Consider the following 19,903-nt stretch of genomic DNA (forward strand, 5'->3'; position numbering starts at 1 on the left):
TTCTCACTTAAGATGGATTTGTTATTTCTTTTAGGATTTCTGACTTCTTTGGTCTTTTAGATTCAATCTATTTGTGTGTACTATTGTGAACATCATGAGCTGTACTTGTATTTGTTGACAGTAAGAAGTTTGTTTCTTGTTGATTGTTTAGTTTTGTCACATAATGTTGGTTAATGTTGCATATTATCATTTTCTTTTTCTGGGCATATGCAGCTGTTCTTTGGTGCTGGTCTATTACTCGCTGTCATGTATTTTGGGCTGCAGTAGTTTATCTTCTTTGCATTTCGATTTTTCCCTCTGAGCACATAGCTCTATTTTGAATATTCTTTGTCTTTGGCTCTGATATGACTTTTTATCTCCTTAAATAACCTCTCAGTCAGGATGGGCCTCCCTAGAGCTGTTGCAACTTGTTTTTATACATGTGGTTCTGAAGAAGATGGTTTACCAGGCACCTTAACCACCGAAACGTATGCCGACCCCTTTTAGTAAGGTTACTGTTTCCTTGACTATAATGACCCAAGACTAGAAGGAAGATATTGATTACTATTGTCAATCAATTGTATAACCAGAATCTATGTTTTTATTTATATATATATTTGTGTGTTGATGTTTTTCGGTGTGTGTATTTGGTGAGAGTCTTTCTTGGAATATCCAAGTCTGATTATTTTCAATAGTGATCGACTAAGCAGCTTTATTGATGATTGTATTAGGAAGTCTGTGTCAATTTATATGTACCGGATGCACTTCACATCTGTGATTAATTGACCTGAAATGTATGTTTTATATTAAAATGTGTTGTTATTCCATATTATTTGTTAGATATATGGCGTTGTAAGAGTTGTACTTTTTGGTTCACATCTTGAGTTTGTATTATGATTCTATGTTGTTTATCCTGGCAAACAAGGTTCTTTTTTTCTTCTTTCTGTATGTTTACCCTCCCTTGCTACTGTTATAGAGAGATTCTTTATATTTGGTTGACATAACGGCCATCTAACCTATGGCGGGCATCCATAACATATATTAAACAACCATAGCATATGGAGGCCACCCAGGTATCTAATGGGAATCACTGCCTTTGTGTATGTATATATTACATCTGGTGGTCATTCCTGATACATGATGGGAATCCAGACATTTGGGGTTAACCTGTGGCATTCAGTGGAGTCCGGTGATCAACTCGGACATACGGTGAGCATCCCTGGGAAACACAGAGGATCCCTGGTAAATGGTGACCACTATTGGAATCTGGCCACCATTGCTGGTCATCGGATTGCTATCCCTCTCACGTGTCTGTGGTATCTGATGGAATACTATGACACATAGGGCCCGATTCACAGAACTAACTTAAGACAAAATCCTAAACTTACTACCATTTTGGTATTCACAGAATGCACTTAGTGCTTTTGGTATTCACAGAATGCACTTACTACTTTTGGTATTCACAGAATGGATTTACGACTGCTAACTTTACGTCCGCACTTGGGCTGGAAATTCCGGCCCGGAGGCGGAGCTTCCGGGCCGGATGCGGGGCTTCCGGGCCGGAGGCGGGGCTTCCGGCCCAGAGGTGGAAATTTTGTCCATGGCTAAATCTCCGCCACTGGCCGGAATCCCCACCTACGGCCCGGAAGCTCCGCCTCCGGGCCAGAATTTCCGGCCCAAGTGCGGACGTAAAGTTAGTAGTCGTAAATCCATTCTGTGAATACCAAAAGTAGTAAGTGCATTCTGTGAATACCAAAAGCAGTAAGTGCCTTCTGTGAATACCAAAAGCAGTAAGTGCATTCTGTGAATACCAAAATGGTAGTAAGTTTAGGATTTTGTCTTAAGTTAATTCTGTGAATCGGGCCCATAGTGACTGAGTCTGACATTTGGTGGACTCCTTTGGCATCAGAGGCCATACCGTGCTTAATGTGGAAACCATAGTAAAGTGATAGATGGAAACATGAGATTGTGTCTTCCTATGTGTAGCAGCAGTAAATTCAGCACCAGCTCCTTCGCAATGATGGAGGAGCGTCCCACCACTGGCTCAGAGCTAGCGACTGTTAGACCAACCCGCTACGGCCAATCCCGGTGCTGCTCTCATGCTTGATAATAGCTTTCCTAGTGTCTACCGGGACCAGGAGGCAGAGCAGAGGCGCAAGGTGGCCGACGGCTTCAGGTAAGGCTTAGTTTGTTAATATTACCCCCCTCCCCTGTGCTCCCTCTCCCGCGCTCCCTTTAGGCCCGCTCTACCCGACTCACCACTTACTGTTTGTGTCAGCCGAGACTGAGTAAATTCGATAACATGATAAAAATGACAATGGTATACATGGAAATTAGTGCACATACTAAAAATGAAAATATCACACTAAAGGATAAAAATTGTTTATCATCAAATAAAAATGAGATGTTAGGGGACAAAATGAGTTCAGTAACGAAAAGTGACATTTTAAGCAAAATGTATATAATTACAGAAAGAAACTAGTTTTTTTAGTGACAACTTGTTGGTGTACCTAAAAGGAGTGGTTATTATAAGGGAGTAAATAAAATACGTGCATTTTTAAGAAAAATGCCAGAATGGCGTTTGAGGGGAATTATATTTATTTCCCAAAAAATGAAACTATAGACTTTCAGAGAAAAAAACTGGTGTATTTTCAAAAAGTAAAATGCTCATGTTTGAGGATAAATGTAATTAATTTGCTAAGAAAGGCAAGCTGTTTAAGGACAGCATTTGCATACTGGAAATGGTCAGCTGGCGTTCAAAGACAAAATTATTTACATTTTCTAAATATATTCGAAGCAGATATTTGAGTAATGATTCATGCCAAGTTGGAACTCCTTCTTGGTGCCATGATGGTATAATTTTCTTAGAAGCAGGTGCTTCAAAGAAGATCTACGAGTTCTGAGCCTCAATCTGGGAGTTTCAAAGGGGAATTTGCCAATGGAAATAAAGACATTCGCGTATGAACGTTGAAGTTTGATGTGCAAATGGCTTTGTGAATTGGACCCATAGTCTGTCCAACCTGAGGGTTAATTAAGTCTGCTATCTTAAAGGCCGAGAGCGTAAAATCTGTGTAAAGTTTCACTCCTTCACTCTGGCGACCCCAGTTCTAACTTGGTGTATGTGTGGCATGACTGAAATTCAACTTGATGGAGGCAGACACTGGAAACAAAAGGTTGTTGGAAGTATAAATGAAGGTGGATGGGTCATACATTGCTTTTAATTGATAAGAAACCATCTGTTTCACAAGTGGAAAAATCCAGCAAACACTCGAATGCAGATTCGGCCTGCTCAACAGACAATGAAGGGGTTAATTGAAGACTTTGCTTGCGTCCCTTCGGAGTGGCCAGCGTCATGTATGGCTTTGTAGACAATGTATCCCAAAGAAGGTGAGCGTAAAATACTGAATTTGGCGCATCCGACATCGTTGTAGGACAAGTGCTTGTTCTTTCTATGCTCGCTTTGTGCACTTCGTGGGCCGTGCACTACTGACCCCGGAAAGATGCGTGTGAACCAGTGCGGGTACTCCAGGCGCAGCCATGTGCTGCAGACAGTTGATGCAGTTTGGTGATGCTGGAAGGACAGGCCAGCGGCGCAGGTACTCCAGCACTTCCAGTTCGAAGCAGTCTAGTCTCGTGTCTCCATGGGTGTCAGACCGACGCCATCACCACATGAAGGGTGATGTGATGTACTGGGGGAAAGGAAGCGCGAAGTCCCAGCAGAAGAGCACTGTTGATGCTGGCTGTTTTAAAAACATGCATACCCACGACAAGAGGCACATGAACAGCTGTGAACCGGGGGTCTCAGGAGTGGTGTGTCGTGGCAGTGAGCCTCAGGGATGGGTGGAAAGGTGCAAAAGGAGCCGGTATGTTACTTCGCGCGTCAGCCCCACCCCAACCCCGTCCCATTCTCCCCATTGAACCACAACAAAGACCCACTGAGTCCATTTGGGAGGAGGATTTCGTAAAAAAAGGAAGAAAGAAAAAAACGGATTCCCTTGCTTTAAAAGACACCGTAAGCAAACTACTCTATTTCAATGCAAGGCACTAGGCTCATACAATCTACACGCCCTTTCCCCTAACCTCCTTCCCCACCCCCGCTAGGGAGTTCGAATTGGCGTTATAAAGGGCTGGGTAGTCCTTGTCTTCATGTTCAGTCAAAAACAATATGCACACAAAATATTCACCCCGTGCTGTGAAGGAAAGAACGTTGGCCCTTCGATGCAACTGTCCTTAGAGCTCGCTGCAGCACCCACAGCGTACCGTCCTCGGCCCCGGCTCTGTGCACACTGAGCACTGGTCCTCTGCTCACTGGCAGCTGCAGACCAGAAGGGGATCCCTCCTACATACGTCACTCTATCCAAGGAAACCCACGCGCTGAGCACCATTTATGGCGACATGCGTCAATGGCACGAACCAAAGTATTCGGCAGGGGTCTTTAGTAAGAGACGAGCCTGCCTTTGTAGGAGAGAACTGTCGCGCTGCAGAGGAGCGCAATCTCCTGCCAGGCTGACAGAAACGTTTTGTACGAGTCATCTTGAAGGAGGGTTTTATTTGTCGCTGCTTTGCTCGCACTAGGCTCCCCCTCTGTTGCGTTGGATGCTTCCTGCGAAACGTCACTGTGCCCGCTCGCGCTGCTTGGCTGCTGAGTTGATAACTGAGGCGCTGAGCTCGTGCCATCTCACTGACTCATCGGAGCGGGAGCGGAGCGGGCGGCAGAGGGCGGCAGGGAGCGCGAGCGCGGGGCGGGCAGCGGCGCGCACTGACTCACCGGCGCTCCGCGCACTGGCAGGGCGGGCTCTGCCTCTCCGCGGGCACCCGGGCAGGCGCTCGCTCTCCTGCACACCGACGACACCTGTGGATTGGCTCGTAGGCGTCGGACTGGAACTTTTGACGGGGTGTTGCGAGCGCGGGGACCCGGCCGGGGACGGCTTCCACCCCAACGGACCATGTACCAGGACTACCCCGGGAACCTGGACAGCTCCTCCCGTGGCAGCAGCGGCTCCCCCGGGCACACCGAGTCCTACTCCAGCAGCAGCAACTCCATTCCCGGCTCCTTCCTGCAGGTGAGTCCGGGGCTGTCAGCTGCATCTCACCCCTCCCTGGGGGACATGCGAAGTGCATTTCACCCCCCGCCTGGTGCTTTTTAACTAGAATTACACCAGCGGGATATGTCAACTACCCCAACATCTCCGTGGGGACATGTTAACTGTACCACTACTTCCGGGGACACATGCCAATTAAATCATCCCCTTGCCCCCGGCCCGAGACATGTCTAATACATTTCAGCTCAGCTCTCCCGTTCCTGCTGACATGTCATCTACAGTTCACCCCGGGGTGGTAAGTTGACTACATCAACACTTTGGAAGCTCTGCAACTGTAGTCCAGGCCCGAGGAACGTGGCAACTACATTAAACACCCAGGGCCGACCAACTATTCTTAATCCTCATAAGACATGCCAAAGATATTCAAAGACTCCCAGAGAGACATATCAACCCCCCTCCACTTAACCCCCCACCACACAGTTGATTTACCAAGTATATTCCGGCTCCAGGCGCAAATCGGCCACTACAGCCCAACCACAGAGTCAGGTGAACATGTTTACATTTCATACCCGGGAGAAATATGAAAAATATCCCACCACCTGGCGATATGTTGATATAATTTCTCCCTGTGGCACATAGGCACAACTCGTCTGCCGTGGGGACATGCCAGGCGCAGCCCATCTCGTGGACATGCCAATCACCTTTTGCCCTGTACCGGAGCTCTTCCTTCAACATCTCACCCAACTCTAGGATATTTCAAACCTCCCCCCCCCTCCCCACCCAAATCAAGATAAGATGAGGACACTAGTCTAGGTTCACGCTCCCCTAACTCAGACCCAGCGCAAATCACCCCCTCGACTATCATTAGCTTATCAGCTGCCCCAGAAATGCCATGATTACCCCTTCACCCCCTACCCCTCACCCCCCCCCCCCCACCAGTTATAAATATATCTAATCTTCTGGTGAGCTCAACCATTGGCCGAGTACTGTAACATATCTCCCCTCCTAGGCACATGTCCAAGGCATATCGCCGGCCAGGAACGTCTCGTCCTTTTTAGGAGAGATACGTCAGTTTCTTGCAAAAGTGATTTTTTTAACCTTCTCGGATGATAGCTATCTCTCCAACATAAGGCAATCGGCAAACGAGCTTGTCTCTTGGTGTCTCAACATAATCCATTAAGTGTTCCCCTCCCCACTCTCAGCGCCTTGAGACCCTCGTGGGTAAGTAGTTGCGCTGTACAAACCCTGATTGATTGATTTAAGAAACATATATGTACCGCCAAGGCACATCCGGGATATCTCACCCGCCATGGACATGTCATCTGTTGTGGCATGTCACACACCAGAGGGCATGTCAGGACATCTCTCCCAGCAAGCCCTGTTTACTGCACCTCGTCTACCAGCTACATGCATACACCTCGGCTCGCTCACCTTTAGCCTCTCACTGATTGGTGGAAAGTCGAAAGTCTCTCGCATCTATCGATCACATTGGACAAAGAGCCGATCACTGCTGGTCACACAGTAAGTAGGCGAGGGGGCATCCGTTGTGTGCAGGATCTCAGTCAGTGCGTGCTCAGTCAGTGCATGACTTCCTGGCCAGTGGAACCTCCCTGTCAGTGGTGAAGCTTCCTTTGTCAGTCACTGACTGAGCGTCGTTCTCAAACATTTTTGTTCTAGCAAGAATCGCAATGACTGTTGCCCTTTAGCGCAGTTGGGAATAGATATCGCACATTGCTCTTACCAAAAGCACCACCTTGTGTGATTGCTATGTTTTGCGTTTTTTCGACTGTTTTTGTTGTCTAATACTGTTCCTTTGATCTGTGGGTGATTGAATACATGTAGGGATGCAGCACGTCGTTTATATAAATCGCAAACAAATAGCATATTTAAGTAAACCTGTTCGGAGTGTTATTTTACTGAAATGTCTCTAGTTGTGCCCCGGTATGACTTCAGTTTGATACCATGCCTCACTTGTGACGTGATGTTGTCACTCGGGGTCTATTCCACGCACAGGATAGTGCCTTGTGCATTCAGGGCATTGTAAACCCTAACGGCGGTGTACCGCAGTGTTACTTATCCGGTGTGTGTCTCACTTGTTGCAAAGGCAGTGATGTTGAAGTCACAAGTGTGATTAGTGTATTTTTACCTTGAGTGGTTGTCATTGCTCGGAGGCTAGTGTCACTCATTTGGAGTGGGAGTCACTCATGAGACGCTGTCACTCATTGGCAGTTGTACATCTTCCCTTTCTGTTGGCGGTGTTGCTCAATTAAGGCTTTGGTGGCATGACTTGTGAGATTGTATTGGTCTCAATTATTCAGTGTTGCCTTCGCTCATTTGTTCGACACTCACCTGTGTGGTGGCGCTGTTGCTCTTGTGTGAGGCCTTCCTTGCACGTGAGGGGTAGGTGATATAAGACTGTGATGTAACAAGGGGGTGGGGGGACGCGTAGCTTGTTTGCCCGTGTGGCACAATGGACGGCGGGCTCGAGTCTGCCCCCACTGTACACATCCTGTTTTGTGTTGATTGGTTTGTAGTACAAGCTGGTATTTCACTTGGTATAATCTTACCCCGATCTGTCTGTGCCTCCTGCGGGTGCTTGGCCGACAGGAGACAGTAACTGAGGCCTCGACAGTCCTGACTAGGCACCAGACACCGAGTGTCCAGTCTGGGGCTATTGAAGGTGGGTAGGGTTGGTTCTTCCATGGGTTGACCATCGTCTGGGCCCTGCGTGCACATCTGGAGAAGCTGGCAGAGACTGTGTCCCGGCCCGGTGTCTGCCCTCCTCTCCACCCTGGCTCGCACGGCAGCACCACACCCTGGCACCCCTGGCTGCGGAGACCTGGGGCAGCAGCCTCTACCACTGAAACACCAAGGATGCCTGCTGGAGCCGTCGGCTCCGTGCCTGCTCTCCATCTAGACTGCGGTTCCGGTTAGCACGGTACATTGGGTCATTTTATGTGATCCTGCCTGTGAACAGTGTGTTTTGTCCGGTGGGACAGTGCCTGTGCTGGTCCGCGTGTGCACGTTTCGGCCTGTGCAATGCTCACATGTGGTGTTCTGCCTGTGCTGTGCGTTTGTTTGATTCTGTTATCTGTGCAGCCCCCCTCTTCCCCGGCTGTGCCAGGCACTTTCCTCTGCCTCCTGCTCGCGCTGCCGGCTCGCAGCGACCTAGATGCCTTCACTTGGCCCAGAACTTCCAGCTCGCCCCTGGCTGCAGGCGGTGTCATCACCACTCCCCAGCAAACGAATCCGCAGTTCTCTGCTGCCATCTAGCGGTCGCAGAGGAGCCTGCAGCCCCCCACCCTCCAGTGGCAGGCACTACGAATCCCCAATGCACCCATGCTTCACGTGCCGCGACTGTCTCAGGGTCCAGCTGGGGCGCTTTAAAACGGCACAAATTCACCGTTCCGGTGACATGAGAGCTTAGAGAGCAATAGGAGGAAATACACGAAGGCCCCAGAAGACCAGACCAATGTATGTTTAACTTATCATTCTGAAGGGTGTCCATATGTATTCATGACTACATGGGTTGGTCATGGGTCGGCTTTAGGGCAGTGGGACTGGTGCAGCCGCACTGGGCGCTGGGGGTTGGTGTTGACCAATAACTTTCGATTGAAAGGCACCTGCTGCAGAGCTCCATGTGCGTCCATCTATCAGGCGGTAATAAAAATGTCAAGCTAACTCTTGTGATTAATATTCCTGCTAGAGAGAGAAAGAGAGAGAAATAAGAGACCTGCATTTTTTTGTGGCTAGCTGAGTATATCAGTAAAAACATCCTTTGAGAGCGGCGATGGGGAGATGAGGGGCACATTTGCGGGAAGATAGTGATGGAATCCGAGGTAGAGATCATTGGAGGGGGCTGGGGGGGGGGGGGGGGCAAAATCCATGTTCAATGGGCGACACCAGCGCAAAAGATGGCACTGGGTTGGTCTCACCAGCCACAGGATAATAATGACAAAGATTCGAATGCAAATCACCCCAAATGGACAGGAGCAAATGGCTACAGTTGTATTGAAGACGCAGTTATACTGAAAAACTGAATATGCATTTGTTTGAGGAATAGTTGATGTTTTCTTTGTTTTGTTGTATCCTGGTTATATTTGAGGCGCTTCAGGAATTTTGGAAATTTCACAGGCGACACGTGCTTTGCCCTACGTTGGCCCCCAGGCCTGGGCCTTTTTCAAGGCTAGGGGAAGATATCTGTACAGAAGGGTCCTGTAAGAACACCAGTGCTCATGCGGTATGAGGCCGGGTAGGCCCAAGGGGGTGTTGAGAGGTGATGGTCCGGCTCTGGCAGCCTGAGTCGTGCATCTTTTCTTCTCTTGTTTTCTGTTCTGTTCAGTTTGGCCAGAAAACATAGTTTCTGAGCTTATCTGTCAAGAAAGTAGTCTGTTTTGACCAAATTACTCCTGCCCAAAAACATGGCGTCGTCAGCCAGCAGCAGTGTGCCTGGTGTTGGAGGCTTCCTGATTAGCTTGTGTCGAGTGAGGGTAGTGAGGGATTAGGTGAACACAGGGAGTCCTGTTCTCTGACCTCTTGAGTAACAGGTGTCCACTTCAGCCGCGGCCCGTGCAGGTAAGGGCGGTGAGGCCGGGTTGGTGGGGGGGATTCACAGACGCCCACGAGGGACAATTAAATAATTAATTTTCCCTCGTCTGTCCGCTCCACCGCTCTTACCTGCACGGGCCGCGGCTGGTCCACTTGGCCAAAATTTCTTTTTTCCCCATCCTCAGCTGCAAAGACTTCAGCGTTACGATTGTTACAACAATTTGTTTCGTACTCCCTGCCATGGGTGTAGCTATCAGTTGTGAAGCAAGTGCAGTAGCACCAGGGCATAACGATGTGAGGAGGCCCCTGCAGCGCAATTACAATTAAGTTTGTTCCTCCCTAACCAATGAATTACGGTCCATTTTCCCTACTTTTATTAGGGTCCCAGGCAACCTTTTGATGCTGCTAGCGGTATTTTGGGAAACAAGTGTAACTGGTAACAGGTGAGAGCTGCAGGGCTTAGATTCTAGCTATGGATCTAGGAAATACTTGGTTTCTTCGTATGTAGTGCACATGTCACACAAACATTTCCAGATACTCGTTACTTCTGGCCTATATTGTACTTGTCCAGACGTGGATCCCTTGCTCACTTTGCCACTGGATTCAAGCCAGCCTGGATGATGGGTGCTACCCCAAAACCGGTCCCAGGGTGCTTGTTTCTGGTCCAGAGAGGACCGGGCCTGGCAGTTCGGGCTGGACTGTTCCCATGAGGCGCAGGGTCAAGACTGATCCGCATATGGCTGGGTCTGAACTGGGGTGGCGGGTGGGATAAAGAACGATGATGAATTCAACCCAGATCTGTGACTGGGCGTGAGTGTCTGAAAAGTTTCAGTGCTCCGTGCATCATCTCCTTGTGTTTGCGTTGTTCGCCCTAAGTTGGCAGGGTATGCCCAGACTTGGGTCACTTTCTCACTTTGCCACTGGATTCAAGCTAGCTTGGCTGATGAGGGGTGCTACCCCGAAACCGGTCCCAGGATGCTTGTTTCCTGTTCAGGGAAGACCTGGCCTGGCAGTTCGTGCTTTACTGCTCCTATGAGGAACAGGGTCAAGGCTGATTTGTAGATGGCCGGGTCTGAACTACGGGGGTGAAGTGAGCTAAAGAACGATGATTGATTCAACCCAGATCTAATAGTGACTGGGGGTGTCTGAAAAATTCCAACGATCTGTCCATCATCATATTGTGTTTAAAAATATACATGATATACCGATGAAATGTGTAGCATTGGGTTGGGTAACAATACACATCTGTTTTTCAGCGCCAACATGCCCACGGGTGAGCGTGTTTACAAATACTTTGTTATCCCTCCCTCCTCTGTCTGGTCTTCTCTCACTCTCCAAAGTCAGGGGTTGATGGCAATTTGCCTAATGCTGAAGTCGATGGTGATTGGTGGAGTGATGCACCTGTGTGACGTCTGTGGGCGCAGGTTCGATTCCCGCCTTGGTCGTCCAGGTTGCATGGAAATGGAATCTGTGCTGTTAACTGGACAACGGTTATATCCGTTACCCGGGGGTGGCAGCAGGGTGCCCCCTGGGGCGAACGCGCCCTCTGCCACCAGGAGTGTTGTGCTGATGCCCCCAGAGCCAGACCTGGCCTGGACTTCCTGCCATCTCTGTACACCCGCTCTAGATGGCATTGCTTGCCGGGGGGGCCTTGGCTTAGACCAGGACGTAAGCAGTGCAACATTCCGCTTCTTAGACTACCACCCCTTGTTCTGGGGACAAGTGCCAGGGTGGAGGCGAGGGGCACCCGCTCCGAGGTCCGTTCTCCGGGACCTGGTGAGTTACCCGTGTCTAAGAAGCGGACTGCTGCACCGCATACGTCCTGGTCTAAGTCAAGGCCTTTCTTGCCCACGGATGCATGACCTTGTTTCAGGGCCAGGAGTGCGCGGGGCGTGCCGGGCAGCGCTTCACCATCCTCCTCGGGTGCGGAGGGTGCACTCAGTGCCCGCCGGGTGCAGACGCGCTTGGCTGACAGCCCCCCTCGCTCTCACTCCTGGGAGCAGCACCCTGGCACCCCTATACCGAGGCTGGCCTGTATGCGTGTATAAGTGTGCCCCACGTGGCTGTGGGTGGTCGTCTTCCCAGGTTCACACCTTAAAATTCAATTTACAGCTGTATAGCGCTTAAACAAAATTCAACGCAACCGAGGCGCTTAGACTATTCGGTTAAGATCTTCATCTTCCACTTGACTTGTAACTCGGGCTTTGCTTTACTCCTGGGGCAACAGCGTCGACGTCACTAAACACCATCTGTTTTCCTACGCCCTTCTGTTTAGGGTCCTACTTTTCAATGGTTCGAAGGTATATTTCTCCTTACTCGTTGCAGCTTTGTGGGGCACTCTGATGGACCAACTGCTTCCCAGCTGTACGATGCACGCGGCGTCTGGTGGGAGGCGTGACCCCTAGTCTTGGTAGGTGTGACCCCACTCGTGGGAGGTGTGATCCCCCACACTGTAAGGTGCAAAGGCGTCGGCAGTCCAGAGCCCCCTTAGATCTTGCCCCGTTTACTGCAGTTTGTTTTAACCCTGTAGTCGCCGACCCACCGGTTGCTTGATTGCGGTAGCGGGTGGAAGCCTTAACTCCAGCGCTCAGGCCAAACGCAGGGGCGTGCCACTCTGAAGTGTGATGGGGAACTTAACATGCGAAGTGAGGCCTGCTGCTGGGCACAGGGCACCGAGGGGCAGTGTGCTGGGCCCCATGCCTCGCTGTTAGCGGGCCACAGGCACACTTTACGGTGCAGAACAGAGCGTGGAGCCAGGAAGCGCCGACGCTCCGCACCGGAGCAAGTTTGCAGAATTTTGGGACCTCCATCTCCCAGCAGCTGGCCGCGGTCCAGATGTGGCAGTGAAGTGGGCACCACTAGAACAAGCTGGCCCCTAGTGCGAGTAGAGGACAGCCTGCTTAGACACACGCGAGTTTTGTAAGTGCAGTGCGGGACACGTGCCCCCTGGTTCGGGACAACTAGGCCCAGGGGGCACCGACGGACTTCAGCAGCCGCGCGTGAGGAAGGCAGAGGGGGCCGTGCACGCTCCCTGCAGCCGGCCTGGATGTCTCCAACACACACTGCCCGCCCCGTGCTCCTCTGGGCCCGTGATTGGTTACAGACGGGGTGACCCTGCGGGCACTCTCTCCTCCCCATCTCCCGTGCACTGATCATGCCATGCTATACACCGTGAGTCAAACTGATTTCCTGGTAATGTAGTGTCCCTGGAATTATGCGATTGTGCGGCCCCGGTGATTTTAGCATAATTATAGATTTGCCACATAATTCATAATTTGTCGCATACTCTGCAGATTTCAACTAGAAAAATTGTTTCTAGCCCATACGGTTCAAAAGTGACTAAAATGCGATGGCACGTATCGCCGCTCAGTGGAAGGCTCTTCGCGGTGCTGGACTGGTCACCTTTCTGCTGCTTATTACTATGCGTTGGTGTTAACCTGGTACTAATGAGGTGCAACTAATGCCCAGAGAGTGTTACCAAATAAAAAAACATAACGAAACAATGAAGTAATACTATTACAAAATGTGTTGCATTATGCTTCATAATTTGGTTTTGCTTGCCCCATAATTTACTCAATTTGGCGCATAATTTGGCCCTCTCCTGTCGCATAATTCCAGTGGCCGTGCTGGTCACCCTCCGTGCTACACTGTAACATGTAATGTCCCTTTTTGGCTACACACGAGGAACGTGAAATGTCCACCTGCCCCCCTTGAGGCGCAGCCTGAAGACCCCACTATTTGAAGGACATGTCCAGCGGCCTTCTTTATACACACGTGGCACATGTAAGGACCGTCAGACGTGCTTGTCACACACACCAGGGACATTTCATGTGCAACCACCTTCCCCCAGTATATCCTCTTCCCGTCACACACGAGGGACAGTTTATGCAGCTTGCATCCGTTTTATGGTTTTATGGCGACGCTTTATGCAAATTCTCTGCCTGCCAAGGATGCCGGATGAGCAGCGCTTCCTTGTATGAAGGCCACGCGCCATGGTGCTTCCTGTCTGGTGCTGTCCTCTGGCAGGAAGGGACACACTGCCTGTGGGGTCCAGGCAGAGCCAGCCCCTCCCACGGAAACCAGCCTCCCCTCGCGGGCGACCCTTGTCTCTCGGTCCTCCTGGGATGGGGCGCCCTGCCCCGGCTGCTGCTTTTTTCATGCACATGCAGCCAGTGGGGGCTCCGGCCCCTCTGGCTTGCCGTGCGCAAACCAGGCTATCTCTGCCCAGGGCTGGATGATGGACCCTCCTGTGCGCGCCGAGATCTGACTCCCGGCCCTCTGCAGCAGTGCTGTGTGTGGGAATACACTTACAGTGTATGTGTGGAAGATGGAACGTGGACCATTCTATATGTGACAATCCATTGGTCCTCGAGTGACCCTGAAAGACTCACAATGTATTCGCACCTCGGAAGTTATCGGGTGCAGTTAATTGCACCTGTTCAAAGTGTTTGCATCGGGGACAGCATGCGGGTGTTGGCTCTTCCTGCACCAAACTCCGCGTGTCCTGGTAACTACCCCAGCCCTCCTGCCTTACCCCTGTTAAATTCTGACAGTCTTGACCTGCTGAAATCTGTCAGGGAAACAAGAGTTTATGGCACACTGTATTGAATTATCAGTCCATCACAGTTTCCCCTGATAGATGCTGGCAGGTCAAAGCGGAAATTTGTCTTGTGAAAAGGCCTTGAAAAAGGGCAAAACCTGCATGATTTGGTGAGTTAAAAACGGATTCTGCATACCGTGCCTCATTTTCAGGTTGAAAGCTTGGATCAGCAGGTAACCACACTCCGGGGGTAACAATACTTACCGTGTGTGGTAATACCCCACCTTATTACTTGTAATGTAGGCCCCGCCTTTCTCTCTTGACTATTAATCGCTGTATAAAACTAGTCTCAGTCACTCACCCTGGGACCTCCTGGAAAGGCACACAGGTGCATTTAGTGGTGCTCCGAGCTGCATTAACGAACGGGTTCTGCAAGATTGTGTGCGGTTTGCATTGAGACTACATCAGGCTTCTTGTCGCTGAGGCGAGCTGGTGCATGTCTCAAGCTCTGGCGAAACACGGGCTCTTGTGTGGAACAACCTCTGCATAGCTCCCGCCTCCAGCGCAGTCTGATGCTGAAGCGTTATTATGGCATTCACCGGAAGTGACGTCACTTATGACGCCTACTGGGGACCCGTTGAGGATGGAGCTCCCCAGTAGCCCGGAGAGTGCCCTTCGACAGAGTTTGTGGTTCTGTCACGCAGTGTTCTTGGGCCACTGACCTGAGGTTACAGTACAGGCACCTGCATCGCATTCGCCACACGTCGCAAAAATGGAAGCCTTATTCACTTGTTGCAACTCATCAGGTAAAGTTTCATTCTAGGGTTCCCGGAACTTTGGCCCTCACCAGTGGTTAATTTCCCCCAAAAAATAAGTGCCAGGGCCCTGGTCACGGAAGCCACTGCAGCTTAAACCATCCTTTGCCCCTGCCAACGCTGCCGATGTCAGCACCAACACTACTACTAACCATCACACTCCTACAACTGTGACGATTCAGACTATTCTAGGCCCCCAATGCTATAAGAAGGGCTTGGGTGACAGGTATTAGTCATTTCTACTGTATATTGAACAAATAAACAACTGTTGGTGTGGTCATCTCTAAATTAGATAGACAGCGCCACCATGTGGCAGACTGTCATAAGACCCAGTGTTGACAATTGAGTGCGGGTGCCGAGCACTGGAAACCTCTGGCTCAAATTAAGGTTTAGGCCTAACTGGTCGGAAGGCTAAGCCTTCTGTATCAGGACCTGCCCAGCTGTCCTCGCGTGGCAGAGTAAGACCGGCTCTTGAATTGGTGTCTCAAAGGGGTGGAAGCGCAAGGTGTATATGGGAGCACCCTAGGAGTTAAACTTCTGGCAACAACATAAACTTCTAGCCCTTTAGATGGCCTTGGGTCGCCTTGAAAGTCTGGGCGCTCTTTAAGGTTTACGCTTTCTGACCAGGTGAGATGGACTCCCTGCCTTCTCAGGTTACGAAGATTAAACCTCTTCCTTCGCTTGCGATGAGCGGTTGCTATTGGTGGAAAGGAGTAAACTTCACCCCCTTGTGGTTGCCTTGGTTGAGGCTTGAGACTGACACCTCAGCGTGGCCTTCAGCCTTCGCAGCTGCAGTGGACGGAGATTGCTTGAGTACCCAATGTGGTAACATTAATTTAGACTTCCCTCCGGTGGAATCCAGCGGTGGCAGCTAGTTCACAATATAGTAATTGGATTAGTACACAGTTTACAAGTTTCAGCCAAATCCCTGGCATTTGTGTGGTCTTCACCGGCTCAATATGGGCAGGTGATTCCTTCCAGTCACTCTGCCTCTAGGGGTTGTATGTTAGATAGTAGAGAACGGAGACACTGTACTAACCAGGGCACGAGTCGGGGGTGCACGCGGGTGGACCGCGTCCCCCCACTTTTTTCACAGAGTGGACGCCGTCCACCCTGTCATGAAGTTGGGCCCCACTGAAAAAGATGGTGAATTCGTCCCGGTGTAATTTCCAAACAGCAGGACACTTTCAGCGTGTTATCTGCTTTCAATCTATAACAACCTGCAGGCGGGGACGGGATGGGGCTCTTTTTTCTGCCTCCTGCTGGGCCCATAACAAAGGCCCATAACAAAGGCCGAGGTCATCAGGCCTCCTTTTGTTGGAGTCTCCTGGCTGGGAGCAGCCAGGAGTCTCACACCTAGAAGCAAATGTAGCAGAGGGGAAAGAAAGGCTCCCACCTTGTTAGCTCTTCACACATACTTAGCAGCAGCTTTTCACTTTGTTCAGTCTCTGTTTAGGAGATATGCATGCACTGTAAGAACATCAGATGTGTGGATGTTTCCCAGTATTTGCACAAAATACATAGCATTTGTATAGCGCTTACTACCCCTGAGGAGGCGTTGTAATAATTTAAATATCACTATTTCTTTTAAAGCACTATGGCTAGAGAAAACTTAACGCTGACAAAAGGAAACATTGTTTTATGTGTAGCTTACAAAAGCGTGAATCTTCTGCCTAAATCAGGAGTTTGCAAGTGTGCTCGAAATGTGTTCCAATGTACTCATGATACACCTGCTAAACATATATGTGAGGGCTCAAGATCTGATGTCACTTCTTGTGATGTCACGCACTGCGATGTCACGCGCTGCGATGTCACGCGTTGCGATGTCACGTGCCGTGATGTCATGCAATGTGATGCCACGCGCTGCGATGCCACTTGCATACTGATTAACTAGATTAGTCCCCTCACTTCTTTTTTTAGGACTTGTGCCCTGGTACTAACAAACCATGGGGTGTCAGAATAGTGTGAATGTAAGTTTGTATGCATAGTATAGATCTGCTATTCTTAACTACACAGCCACGTACCTTAAAAATAGATGGCACACGCCTATACATACATATATATATATTTATATATGTGTGTGTGTCTGTGTGTCTGTGTGTGTGTGGTGTGTGTAATCCAGTATTGTACACCTTTACCTCTCTTCTTTGTACTACATTTTATGTGCGCAGGGGGCAGGCCTTCCTCGGCTCTGGCCCCCCAGCTTTGGAATTTCCTGCCCACCACACTGCAGATTATTAATCACCGGAGCCTTGCACAGGGCTCCCAACATTCCATTCATTATGTTGATAACCTTCATTTTGTTTTCTTTAGTCCTAGCGCCATGATGGCTCATGGCGCCGCGCGCACAGATCTGGGAATTCTCATTGGCTGAGCTAATGTGATGTTAAATCATAGAGACTGGTCGGTTAAGAGGTGCCTGACCAATGCATCGTTTTACATTGGCTGACAGGCGTGTCTATGGGCACGCCCTTGGAAGACATCTGACTTACGCCCACTCACCCCTCATCTCATGTCAGATTTGCACCGAAAAGTGCGAGAAATCCTGCAATTGGTCAAGATGCAAAACGATGTTAAAAATAAATAAACCGTAACGTGACATGGTTCAAAGGATTACGAGGCTGCATTAGGCCCAGTCTGCCCTGTTGTAGGACCATGAGGGCCGGGCCTGCTTCTAGATTTATAGAATACATGTACAGTTAATGTACTCAGATTTAGACTCTGGCCCAGACAAGTTATGACCTTTCTCATCCGGGTCAGGGCCCAGGAAGCGCGGGCTTAGAATGCTGTCGCAACAGCAAGCTGCCCTTCAAGGAAGAGTTTGCCAAGAGCCTTTTTACCGTGCAGGGGCCATGAGTCATTCACTTTTCCCAGCACTCGGACCCTGCCCCTCCCTCCCTCCGCTGCAGGGTGTGGGAGCAGCTCCCTCCCTCTCTTCCGAGGAACTCGGCCAGACTCCAGAAGTAAACGCACCCAAGACTGAGGGCCTGCCCGGGCACAGCCAGACACCCTGCCCCCCCCACCCCGCAGCTCGAGTGTGGGCTGACCCCTGCCGCCCGTCGGCGTGCCCCCTCGGTTACCCCTTTCATAGCCCAAGTGGGCATTCTTTGGAGAGGTCACTCGGCGCCTGCAGCACCCTGGCAGCGGGGGCAGCGAGGGGGCACCCTTCCAGGAAGGCTGGGAGCAGGCCTGCTTTGTGGTAATTGGGATAAGCGCCGGATGTGCGCCCAGCTCGGTAATAGGTTAATTCTCCGTGTCCTGACCTCCTCCCCTTTCCGAGTGCTTGAAGTACGGTTCCTGCCACAGACTTTCACATGGTGCCGTAAACTTTGCAAAAGTTCACGAAGGTGCAGCGTTGTGCGGTTTCTTATTCACGTGACTGTCTTGACTTTTTTTGTTTGTATAAAAGGTACATTTGTATATGCCGCATAACTTTACAGTATTGGATTGGCTTCGTTAAAGTGAGCATTATCTCGAAATGCGGAAAAACATAATTCGCATTGCTATGATATCAGGCTGGGCTTGAAGTGGGAATCTTCGCCAGATGCGAAAGCTTGGGTTGCGCAGTATGCGCACCCCATCCCTTCCGGTTCGGTGTTCCCGTGCCCAGCCCAAGTGCTTAAAACACACCGCCTGCCACAGCGAGCAGAGTTTATTCAACACGTTTGAAGTTGTTCATTCTGCGCGCCTGCCCCCTGCTTCAAAGCAATGTCTTCTAAAGTCCAAGGAAGAGTTTTGCCTGCAGCGAGCCCGCAAAAGTATGTGTGTATCACACGAAGTACCGTTAAATTGAGTTTTCAAATTATACGAGTATATATACACCTCTTGAGAGCCACGTCTAAGCACACGCCTTTTCTCAGTTTGCTGAACCCCGTCCAGTTTTCGTTTTTTTGTGTATTTATAGCGCCTCGAAAGACTCGGAAGCGGTTTTAAGGCAGTCAGTAGGAGTTGTGCCAAGTGCCTTTACAGACTGTGGTCCGCAACAGACCAGGGTTGCCAGTTTACACGCGGGAGTCTTGTGTGCAATACGCGTAGCCTTTCCTCGCTGCATGTGTTTTAATGGCTCAGCATTTTGCTGATTAGACTCCGCCCTGGGAGCTGGCTTTCTCCTTCGAAGTCTGTGACCCCGCACGGGTTTATTGCTTCCTGACTATTGTCCTGGCCCTGGTTTCTTTGTACTGTCCAAATTCAACAACTGCTGCATGCAGAGGTTGAAAGCAGTACTTTGGGTGCTCTGTGGGCGAGGTCGGGTGCGGTGGAAGGTCGTATAGCGCCGAAACGCCATTCCAGGGTATACATTACCCCAGAGTCCAACCCTCCACTGGGAGGAGCTGCTCCGTTTCGGTGAGCTACGGAGGCGCGGGCAGTTCAAACCTGCCCGAGCGCCGTGAGCTGCCCCGCTTCAGTGAGGCCCGCAGTGCGGTGAGGAGCATGGGGGTGCGGGCCAGCGCCGAGCACCACTCGCCAAGGCCTCAGTGAGGTGTGCAGGTGAGAGAGCTAGTGTCTACGGCAGGGGTTGGAGATAAGGAATGACCTTTAACCTGTTCAGATTTACAGCCCAGAGGTCAGTGGAGCAGCCAGAGGTCATGGTTGAAAAGTGTTATTTTGAAAAGTGTTGCATTACAAAAATAAGAACCAAGGATGGCTATAATAATTATTAATCAAAGCCCAGTGGGCTTGAACATAGGGCTTTAAAAACATGACATAGACGAGCATAAACACTGTGGCCACCAGAAAGGAGAGAAGCACACGGGAGAGAGCAATGAAGGCGGGAGAGAAACACAGGTGCAAGAGAGCAGCGCTGGGTGAATAAACACACTAGGGTGAGCAAAACATGGAGGGGTAACTTCACGCGGTCAAGAGTGTGGAGTGATTGGGTAAAGAAGTACAGGAGGGAGACAGCTGGAAAACACATGCACTCTCATGGAGTTTACTTAATCAAAAAAGTAAAAAGTTGTGCCTGAATAGTAAGCAGTGGA

The 19,903-nt window shown here is 50.2% G+C and overlaps 1 protein-coding gene and 1 long non-coding RNA gene across 5 annotated transcripts in view; one reads left to right on the top strand and one right to left on the bottom strand.

Moving 5' to 3' along the window:
- Positions 1-4,466, bottom strand: part of LOC146816520 (uncharacterized) — a 146,931-nt gene extending 142,465 nt beyond the window's left edge. Inside the window, exon 1 of the long non-coding RNA XR_014962917.1 lies at positions 4,164-4,466. This is a non-coding gene — a long non-coding RNA (uncharacterized LOC146816520). The remainder of the gene's footprint in view (positions 1-4,163) is intronic.
- FOSL2 (FOS like 2, AP-1 transcription factor subunit) overlaps positions 4,441-19,903 on the top strand; it is a 41,579-nt gene continuing 26,116 nt past the window's right edge. For 2 of the 4 annotated variants that reach the window (XM_085610364.1, XM_085610365.1), the window contains exon 1: positions 4,441-5,042. In XM_085610364.1, coding sequence (XP_085466490.1) covers positions 4,926-5,042 — 117 coding nt within the window. In that variant the 5' untranslated portion in view covers positions 4,441-4,925. Of the gene's footprint in view, positions 5,043-6,447; positions 6,543-19,388; positions 19,413-19,903 lie in introns of those variants that run through there. The other 2 variants (XM_085610366.1, XM_085610367.1) reach the window with 2 other exon arrangements.

This window comes from Triturus cristatus, chromosome 6 (genome assembly GCF_964204655.1).
Source record: "Triturus cristatus chromosome 6, aTriCri1.1, whole genome shotgun sequence".
NCBI classification, from domain to species: domain Eukaryota; kingdom Metazoa; phylum Chordata; class Amphibia; order Caudata; family Salamandridae; genus Triturus; species Triturus cristatus.